Here is a 10,837-nt window from a genome sequence, read left to right as displayed (position 1 = left end):
GACACCCAATTACCCATTGTGACGTCACTTCAAAATTCACGCACGTGGCTCGACAAGAGTGAAACCCAAGACGTGAAATGTACTTTATTACATCACAACTGCTTTATATCAGTACCATACAGATTTTCATTTCGAACTGTAGAGATATACTTTGCCAAGATTAAATCAAGGCATGAACCATGACTGGTAGATGGTTGAATTGCATTGGTGAAACGGTGTTCACATGTGCCTTATCAATAATCCATCATGTGGTTTGATGCTTGTTTTTCTTAATGACAACAAGTACTGATGTGTATGCCGTTTTCAAAGGAGATTTGCCATGTTTTTTCCTATATTTCAATTTTTATCTTAGAATTTGTTTTGCAATTTTTTTCATTATGACTGCTTTAAGATTAGTGACATACGATTTCTATGCTGTTGTGTACTTTCCCACTCTGAGTAGCATTCAATTTTCAGCCTTGCGTTTTTTGCAGACACGAAAATTTCCATAAACGGTAGAGGTATACAGCTTCACTGTAAAAATACCATAAAGGAAGTTTTAGAACGACCCACTGCAACGTCACTGCGTGTGTGTAGGAGGAGTTCGGTAAGCCGGTTTAAGCCACCGGTATGCTAAAAACGCCTAATAACAACGTCCAGCTTTCTGCGAACTCTGAAGTCGAGAGTTTCACACAAATAAAAGCGCCTCTGCACGCCGCTCCCTACAACTTCAGCTCTCGCCGCCAGGGCAGGGATGCGGCACTGCTGTATTTCTACCAGCTTCGATTACTTCTCAATCGTAGCCCACTATCTTCCAGGCTCCCCTGGATATCTAGTCCGTAATGGATACCAGAAAAGAGCCAAGGCATGTTCACTTTCCAACATTTTATTTTCAGCACTTCCTGACCAATGCCATTTACACAAAACTGTCACCCCTCCCCCACAGTCAGCCCCAGAACAAATTGCAATCTGCAAACTATCAATAATGATGATATACACTTAAAAAAAAAAAACAACTCCTGCAGCTGGAGACGAGACTGGCGTGGCATTGTGAAGAAACAAAAAAAAAAATACGCGGGAGCCAGGAGCATTTGCAAGCAACAGGCGTGGATGTTGCAATTGCACCCTCTGCCTTCTCTTGCAGCGCAATGCTTTACTTGCTGCGCCAAACCGGCTCTTTGCAAAATGTTGCATGTCCCACTTCTTCCGGTTGCATCCTCCGAACAAACAGCCTAGACTACTTCAGCCTTTGAAGCTTCATCGAAGTTCTCCACCAAATCTGGAACGTCGTCGTCTTCGTCATCCGCGGCGCAGGCACCGGCACCCCCACTTTGTTCCGAATGGCTCACTGAAACACACATTTTTACCCTCGCCTTACTAACAACACCAACTCAGCAGTGAGAAAAAAAAATGCGGCACTAAATCTGTGCCCGCTGTATTTGAGGAACACGGATTAAACAATTTAAAACGATTGGACATTGATAAATGCAAACTAGCAACCAGTTTATCCTGTTCGTCAAATACAACACAGGGTCTTGCACCACATTCTACAAACTGCACGAAAGCTAACATTTGAGTACCAAAGTCATAAAACTGGTTACAAAATCAGGAATACAGTAGACTTCCGTTAAGAATGAGAGGCCATTGGTTTCTAATGGGACTCAATGTAAAAAAAAAAAGCAAACTTCTAACCATTACGAAGTCGGACGAGACAGCGTTAGAAGCTACTTAGCCTTCCTTGGAAACACTACAAAAAGCATTATGGTATGCAAGCATCCGTCATGGAGACTCTCTTCAGAGAAGCACTCCTCTACACCCCCCCAACACGTCACGCACCGTCACACGAGTTGACACACCAACCACAGAGCAGTGGCAAATTTCCACACATTTCCACTGCTGCGCAGCTGGCATCCCTCCAACCCTAATGACTCCGCAGTGTGCGACACATACCTAGCTGTCATTGGTGACTGTGGTATGACGTCACCTCTGCCGACCAATCCTGAATTAGTGTGACAACGCGTGCAGCTTTCCTTTAAACGTCGGCTTCAATGCAGTCACTTAAAAAAAAAGGACGATCAAGTCTGCTTCTAGCAACAAATTTCACAGCGGTCATGAACCACTATCACTGCTCCATTGTACTCGCGAGGCACTCGAGCCCCAGGTATACTGAATTATTTATACTGGCAGTTAAACTAATCCCTTGAAAATCCCATGCCAAATTATAGCACACTTGAACTGTCGTTCAGCACAACATTCGACATAATATTTTGAACGGCGCGCCGCACCCCTGCAAGTCATGCTTCTCCTAGTGGCCCCCCCCACGGCCACTTTCGCGTGCGGAGACGGGTCGGCTGCGTGGGCACGAGCACTTTGGCATTGCGAAACCACGCGACGAGGTTAATGTAGGGTTAGCTCTTGGGTGGCTTTTGGTCTCTTGGGCTCCTTTTCCACGCCACGTGTCTGCCATGCGGTAAGCGACCTAACTAAACCCTAGTGGCGACCGTCACCCGGCTTGCGTCACTCGCTTTGAGACCCTAACTCTATCCTTGATTTTATTAAGAGATTGGTCTATTTACTGTACACTGGTGTAAGCCATTTTTAACAGGCAGTGGCCAGTTCCAATGCTGTGGCTTCTATTAGAAGCACGCTAGGCCTAGCAACATATAGAGAGCAGTGCGATGCCGGCACTTTGCTTAAGATGCGTCAATTGTGTGGTTGCAATTGATTCTTACTTCTAGTTACAGATATGCTTATCGCCATTTGTTATATACAAAAATAGGAATATATCGAAGTATTTTGCAATTGCCTTCGAGTTCGATATATCTCGATTCGTGTGTGCATAAAATGCTTCCACCCAAGAAAGCGCACACCCACAAGATAGCTCCCGTGCACCTTCATGCCAAAGGAAGCTGCCTAGCGGGAGCACGCTCTTGAGGGGAAGCTTTCTAGCCACTGCGGAAAAGGCAGGGCACCTTCGTGTCTCCCTGTGCTCGGCGCAGAGATCTACCACGGCAATATCTTGATAGTGTGCGTGTGTCATGTGCAGTGGTGCACGGAAAAACGCGTGGTGCACCCGCTCGCGTAATTGACCACAGCGCTGCGGACTGCGCGAGAAAGGACACACACAGCTACCAAACTGGGTCCTTTCAAAGCATCTGATGCTGGGTACGCAAACCAATGAATCTGAAAAAAGAAGAAAAAAAAAAACGCCAATATTGGTGGGAAGTGGAAGAGAGAAACTCGACATTCGGATGTCTTTTCCCAATCCCTTAGGTCCAAAATTAATTAGGTTGTACTGCAGCATACATTTGGACACACCCAGCAGTCTCACATAATTTGTTTAGGGGCACTTCTGTTAAGACGAACACATTCGCGCGGTCTCTTCAAGTTCGTTTTGAACGGAGGCTGCGCAAAAGGCACCCTGCCCACACCTGGAGATTTTCTGCGGCACTACAAAAGTTATGGTGTGAAGCATTGGCTTCTACAAGCGCGCAGTTCTAGACAGCCCATAAAAAAGGCCCAGAAGTTGACAGCTTGAGCTATCAGCTCATACTGCAGTGGCACAAAATCGTTTCCAAGTACGGCAATGGGAATGAGAGGAGAATTGAGAGAAATGAAGGGACGAGGGACATGCAACGACAACCCAACAATTATTCATGGTAGACTACCACCCTGAAATGTAGGGTTCCCGGATGCACCTGTTCACAGCAATGTAAGGCACTAGCGGCAAATATACACACCCATGGCACTTTGTACACTGGCAAGCCTCTTCAAGTGGGTCAAACTCTCGGCTCCAAGCTGGTTCAATATTCCAGGAAGCATTTCTGTGATCTCTGCAACCATGTAAAGAGGAGAGTAACGAGTGAGAAATCAGAAGTCCCGGAAGAAAAAGTACACAGCTGCGTCAGCCCAATCCTTGCCAGTACCAGTGCAAAACACTAACTAAACAGCCTGGCATTCTCATGCAGTGCCAATGCAGAGCAGGGTATGCATTGACGTATATATGAAGCTTTTTTTCTTTTTGGCCGCTAAGCGCAGAGTTGGAAAATGGGGGTCAGTTATATGCGCATATAAAGGGTAATTGCAAAGTTCAGCAATGAAGGTAGCGCATTACTGCAACAATGTTTTTTGCCTCGGTTCCATTTCTTGCTGTGTTCATTTTCCTGTCCAGATATTTTTTTTTCTCTGGTTCCAATGACTAAACTCAGTCCACTGTGGTGTAATATGTAATCCTTAAGTATCAGACATTAAAAGAAATTGGCATTGAGAATGACGGCCCTAGCGGCAACAAGCCCCTGGCAACAGCTGTTGACCACCTGTTATTCTGTTGTAATGGCACAACATGTATACTTGCAAATTTTACCCATAATGGGCATAATATCTCCATGGCAATGAATGGTGAGCAACATGCAGTATCCTTACAATAAGTCACACGAGGCTGTTACTGCCCAGCCCCCCCCCCCCCCCCCCCCCAGCCACAAAATAAAGAAGTCAGTGCAGAACACTCAGCATCAGCTATCGCCAGTAGCCACATTGAGCTCCACAAGAACTTCGCTGAACCTTCGTTGAAGCCTTAGCAAAATGGTTAAAAAACGTGCTCTGCCAGCAATTCAAATTGGACGACAATGGCTATCTGAACTTTGAGCAGTCTGCAACATATGAAAAAGGTTAGCCTTAGCCACACATGAACTCGATGGTACACCGGCAGCTGCAGCAATTGTAGTGCGGGGGTGGCCGCCACCCCATAGGCAGCATCTACTGCTCGATTAACCAGCAAGTGAAGGCGGGTGCTAAGCACCACATGGCACTCACGTTTCGTCTCTGCATGTCCCGTGACTGCAAACGTGTTGGCTGCCAGGGAAGCCTGAACTTTGGGGTTGTTGAAGTGAATTACAGAGCCATCTTCTTTGATCATGTTTACCTGGAAGTAGAAAAAACAAAGCAAAATGAATCAGAACAATGTTCACAAACCAGTCCACACATGACACATGTGAATGCCAGAATTATGCCAAATATCGCCATAAAAAAACTATGCACTGCAGGACTACCCTATCCTGAAAATTTCCTAACCTTATCTGGCCACCTTTATCTCTGCCCCTCCCTGGATAAATCTTCTGCTAAGTCAACTTCCTTCTTTTGATTCCTGCCACAGTGTTACCATTTCATAAGTCCAGACAGTAACTCCCTTAAACGATTATATATACGTAATTTTAGTTGCATATTTTCTTCTCCACAGTTATGCATAAGACATTAGAATAAATGAGTCATGTTCTTACGACCACCAAATAACTTTTAATTTCTTCGTATTAATGTTTAGGTTTCAACAACTGAACGTTATCTGTGATGTGCAAGTGTTTAGGTCATGTGAGGCATGAAAAACAAAAACAATATGATTGTTAGTATGCCGTTTCTTGTCATTTCAGCTCTTGAAGCAGGCTGGCTTAGGCGTTGTAGTGAATTAAAGCTACGAACCAGCAATTAAATTGTGGTTTTATTCATACCTCGCATGACCTAAACATTTCTCACACATCACAGCCACCGTTCACAGTTGAAACCAAAACAGCATACAAAATTCAATAGTAAAATACTGAATTTTTGTGGTATTCCCATTAGAGGGAATACCACGGGGTGAGCCATGAATGCTATTATCAAACACCACCCTTTGAAAAAGGAAAACACGCAACACATGCAAGAAAATATCTGGCATCTATACTCCTTTCAGCCAAGCTGTTCAAGTGTAAACAGAGATAAATCTTGTACAGCTCCACTTCTATTGATGCTCAAGCAAGATGACAAGCAGCACATCTTAAATACTGATCTGATCAGACTCCTCTAGTCACCACTAGATAGACCCTAGAGAATTAAGCATCTCAATGCGCGCACCTAATGAGGTAACCGTAGTACACTCTGAACATGAGCACACCTATATGGGAGTAAACAGTCCTCTAGCATGCACCCTTTTATAGAAGGGTGTGCAGTAGAGGACAGCTTACTCACTCCCTTTTTACTCCTTTGTTTAGAGTGTATGGGTGCATCCTTGAGATATCAAATGCATTTTGTGCCAATACACTTTGATGGTGTACTGAAGGCAATGTGGTGTTGCCTTGTGAAGGTTTACTTCTCAAACACCTGAGCAGGAGTGCACAACACAAAGAAAACTGCAGTGCACACAACCACAACGCAACTTTCCGTGACCAGAGAACAGGTTAGCTGGTCAACAGGCAGCCTCAGCACTAGCAACAGGTAGAGAGAAATGCAGGAAGACAAAATAACGAGCATACAACAAAAGCTGCAGCCGCTCACCTCTTCAATTCCGGGGATGTTATTTACAGTGAGCTTCTTGAGGGAACTCTGAAGTTTCTTGTCATCTGTCGTGGCTGTCCGGTGGACCACCTTTTTCTTCCGGCGCGCTGTGCCCTGTGTTGAACACAATGCGTTGTGGTCAGTTCTGGTCACAGTTGTACTTGAGTTCATAATTACAGAGTCCTGCTATGTGTCCTATTCGCTGGAGTTGGACCTGCCCATGCACGGTTTCATGTCAGTGTCCTACATGCATCCTATAAACCACTCAACAGACATAGAGCTCTGATGACAGTGAACAGTGCTTGTTAGGCGGTGAGCAGAATGTGCTTCATGGTCTGCAGAAGCATGCATACCAGCTGAATAATACCTCAAATTACACAAATGCGCTCCTTACCCAACAATACCACTATCTCATCACAGCCCCCGGCTTTCCTACTTAGATGACTTCCAACTTTGAGCAACTCGCACTCAACAGCCAGATAGCTATGCCTTGCATGGCAAGAATACTGGCTGTTTCTGGTTTATACCAATTTTGAAAATTGAGTTAATCGCACTTTTATCTTAATTTTTTTTTGGTTAAAATCGAGAGGTCCCTCTGCCGCTTTCAAAATCCAAATCTTGCCTTGGGTCACCGCAGGCAACCTAAGAAAACTGGACCTTACAGCACCATGTGCACTTCGCAAAATTCTGGGCTAGATGTGGCATGTAACAGAATAACACACTTAATGCAGGTCACATCATATTGCCCTTATTGCAGCATTACCACAATGCCTGGACACACATATCTTTGTGGCAAAATAAATGCTTAAAATGAAATAGGAGGCGCTTCAATATCTCAAATGAAAAAAAAAAGCCATTTCTACCCGAAACAATTTAATCACGAGATCTTTTTTTACCACAATGTGATTTGGCCATGTTATATCTGTGCCTGGAACCTTTATCACGGGAAGCATCACTGGCCAAGAAGCAATCTTAACATTTTCCAGTTTCAGAACCAGCTTAAACAAACCGAAGGTCGCACTACAAAGCTATCGGGCCACTGCGAAAAGTCTTCCGACTTGATAAACCAAACTTCAGACGTGCATCACAGGTTCGTAGAAATCACGCATGCATATCGGACGGCACAAGGCAGGAAGAACAATGGTTTCCCCACATTACAGGCACTCCAAAACCGAACACCACCGACTTTCATACAGTAGAGTAATACAATATACCAAATAACCCTCCACGCCTGAACACAGACGTTAGAGCGCCGGCGCAAAGTGCCGCGGTACGAGTAATATATTGTATCGCAGCTGCCCGGTTAGGGTCACGTCTATGCAGCTGCGCTCGAGCGCAAGCACTGTATTGGAGAACTCAATGCCCGTCATAAAATTGAACTTAATTTACTGCGAAGAACAGCGTTCTCGACAAGCCTACTCGAGGCTGTACTCAAGCTCCGCTGCGATCGACCGGGCAAGTGTGTGCGACGCTCTGAACTCACTCGGCGCGCCGGCGCCAAAATGACGCGACGAAAATTTTTCGACATGAGTTAACTTCCAAAAGCGGCCAAAGAGACAGGCGGCCGCGCAAACCGACACCCGCCCCCACAACCACGTTGCGCGAATCGTTACCACGACGGTGCGACAAGGGACAAGAATAACTCCGCCTCATGGCTCCAACGCGACGTGCGGCTGGCAAGTAACGCCAACACCGCATTCGTACAAAGACCCGATGGCATTCGCACGCACGAAGAGTCCACACGAAGCCGCGAACACTTCACTGGTTGCGTAAGGTTGCTCGTTTCGGACGCGTCAAGTGGGTAAAACCAGGTGGAAACTCACCTTGCCGCCGATGCGGACCTGGGCCTGGAGCTTGTTTAGCTTGTCGGCATTCATGCCTGCGACGAGAGACGACAAAAACAGCTTCGATTGCAGGTGGATCCACGCGTCACGCCGCAATGTAGGAGGAAAGGCCGCCCCATACAGTGGCGGCAGACGGCCTTTGTGACTCAACTATCGCCCGCTTCACACGGCGATTACAGAGCAAGAAAGACAAGGAACACGTGTCAAACCTGCGTGGGAAGAGGCTTGGCCGTCTTCCTTAAGTCCCACGGCCATCTTTCACGGCGCAGTGCGGCGATTTGCGAGCGATCAAGGCCGGTCAACTCACACAGTCAACCCCGTGCTGCTGCGGCGTGCGGCGTGGTTAGGGCTAACGCGCCACTTGTGTTTTGTGACGCGGTGGTGCCGGTTATGTCGGCGTTACGGTCGACGTTGCGAGTCTCTGAGCACGCCTGTCGCGTTCCCGAAACAGATATAAGCTAACCGCGCGACTGCCAACCCGTCGGCCTATCGAGCAAAATGCCGAACTCACCGCTGTTTCAGCAAATCCCCGGTGGTAGCGGCGAAAATGAACCCGCGGAAGCCGCAAGAAAGAGGGCTTGCCTACTCTCGTCGACAGCAACATTGGTGCGATAAAGTGCGTTCTAAACAGTTGTGCTGCAAAAGTAATGTTTAGTACAGTTATATTGTTTGGAAATTTCAAAAAATCTCAATAATGAGTATCAAGTTCTCTTAGAAAATAAATATAGCGTCAAATAAGGCTCACGTTACTTTCCTTTTTGAGATATTATTAAACAATTATAAAGCTTAATCGGCCAATTATTAAGGTAAAAAATTGCATATACTTTTGTTTATTTTGGCGTGTTACAAATATTACATTAAAATGCTTCGCTTATGTGCGAGGCTAGCGTTAAAACTAGCAGACGACGCACCTGTCGTCTTTTGGCGCCATTTTGAGAAACTTAGATCAGACGCCGCAAGACATATGTGTGCCACTAAAGTGAAATGGAATTGTTTTTGTGTGTTAACGCGCATAGTTGTGCACAACCACCGTTTCGTTCAGTTGTAACGAGGCACGTGCATCTATCTGTACCCATCCACAGATGCAGAGAGAACCAACAGGCGACTGCCAAGGTGCCGACGTCTGCTGCCAAAATGGTATGAGGTATTCAGTAGTTTTTGCACGTTCCGTCATTATTGGTAGGAGGCAACACCAGTCCACTTGGCTGGCCAAGTTTGAGCCGGCTTAGCTTGCTTTTGGAGCCGATATGCACATGTAGCATATTTTAAAACTGATGAAATGCATGCGTACGTCTCTCTACGACCCGGACCTTCATCAAACTGAAACTGCAGTTCTCGTTAGCAACCAGTGCAGGGCTGATCTTTATCCCTTTTCTCTCCTAGCTGAAAAAAGTCCACTTGTTCCAAATGGAATTTTTCTAATTCGAATCTAACGGAACCAACTGGAACCAGTTAGGCTTTCGGAATTGTCCAACTGGATTCAGTATAGGTTCCAGGTAATAACAGTTGGCATTCCAGTTAGATTTAATGGTACCTTTTAGCCGAATTCAATTTGAATTGGAACCAGTTTGGTTTTTGGACTGTTCAAACTGGTTCCAGTTAATACCATTTGGAATTCCAATCAATTAACTAATGGACTTTTTCGGCTTGGATAGCTGCATATATAGTGTTGTGGTTGCTGTGCAAATAGGATTCTACTACGCAGAAATTTTGGCAGCGTTTGCTTTCAGGCTAGCTGGCTTACGGTTCAAGAAGACATTGAACAAACTGGCACTGTTAATAGGGCACTTTAACATAAGCCATCTGTAGAAAATGAAGCAAACTCATGCCAGCTTCCAACGCACTGCAACAAAATGTTATCACAAAAAAATGTTGAAATCTGATGATGCCATGATCTTGGGCAGAATTCTTGATGTTCTGTCATGTAAGCTCCTGGAAGCATTCTTTATTTGAAAGAGTGCTGATGAACATATCAGCAGCACGTCAGTGTGCCTCAGATATCTTCTCCAGATAGCATGTTTATAATGTTTGCTCACTCTGATGACAGATTTGAAGAATCTATGCATATGTACACACTGTTTTTGAGTTGTGAGTCAGCACTCGTATAGTCTACTACTTTGTGCTGTCCTATGTGTTGCATCAAAAAATAATTGATCTCAAACTACAACACAGGGCGGCTCACTTGATCTGCTCCTAGCAGCCCGATCATATCAGCTGTTTAAATGCAGCGGTCGAATTTCAATGGAGGAAAAATTCTATAGGCCCATGTACTGTGCAATGTCAGAACATGTTGAAGAGCCCCAGGTGGTCGAAATTTCCGGAGCCCTACACTGCGGCGTCCCTCACAGCCCGAGTCACTTTGGGACGTGGAACTCCCATAAGCCATAAGCACAAACAAAGAAACAGCAAATGCTTTGACCTGAAAGGAGCAGCAATTCTCTTGCACTAGATGGTGAACTGTACAGCGAGGGAAGGGACGAGGTTAAAGAATGCAGAGACACCGCAGTAGAGGGCTTTGGATTAATTTCAACTACCTGGGGTTCATTAGCTGCGTGATATCAATCACACAGCACACAGGTTTCCTGTGCATAGACATACGTGGACATCCTTGCTTTGTTTCGGACCCTGAGGAAAAAATAGTCGGCTAGAAAAGTTAAGAAAAAAGAAACAGATGCACTGCCATCAGTGGCCATTTTCGCAAGGAAAACAGT

General features: G+C 45.5%; 1 protein-coding gene across 3 annotated transcripts; it reads right to left on the bottom strand.

Moving 5' to 3' along the window:
- Positions 1-849: 849 nt before the first annotated feature.
- On the bottom strand, positions 850-8,764 carry bic (bicaudal). 3 transcript variants are annotated; one of them, XM_077644377.1, is made up of 7 exons: positions 8,336-8,528; positions 8,106-8,161; positions 6,283-6,396; positions 4,792-4,900; positions 3,720-3,812; positions 3,106-3,162; positions 1,060-1,327 (listed from the first exon to the last, which is right to left on the bottom strand). In XM_077644377.1, exons 1-7 carry the CDS (start codon positions 8,379-8,381, stop codon positions 1,212-1,214), a joined length of 591 nt encoding a protein of 196 aa, XP_077500503.1. In that variant the 5' UTR covers positions 8,382-8,528; the 3' UTR covers positions 1,060-1,211. The 3 variants fall into 3 exon arrangements, with proteins under 3 accessions (XP_077500505.1, XP_077500504.1, XP_077500503.1); XM_077644379.1 differs by lacking the exons at positions 3,106-3,162; positions 8,336-8,528 and adding an exon at positions 8,638-8,764 and having other exon boundaries at positions 850-1,327; XM_077644378.1 differs by lacking the exon at positions 3,106-3,162 and having other exon boundaries at positions 850-1,327; positions 8,336-8,669.
- Positions 8,765-10,837: the final 2,073 nt, after the last annotated feature.

The sequence above is a fragment of the Amblyomma americanum genome, chromosome 11, assembly GCF_052857255.1.
Source record: "Amblyomma americanum isolate KBUSLIRL-KWMA chromosome 11, ASM5285725v1, whole genome shotgun sequence".
NCBI classification, from domain to species: domain Eukaryota; kingdom Metazoa; phylum Arthropoda; class Arachnida; order Ixodida; family Ixodidae; genus Amblyomma; species Amblyomma americanum.
Note: the sequence above shows the minus strand (reverse complement) of the source record. Positions and strands in the feature narration are given on the sequence as shown.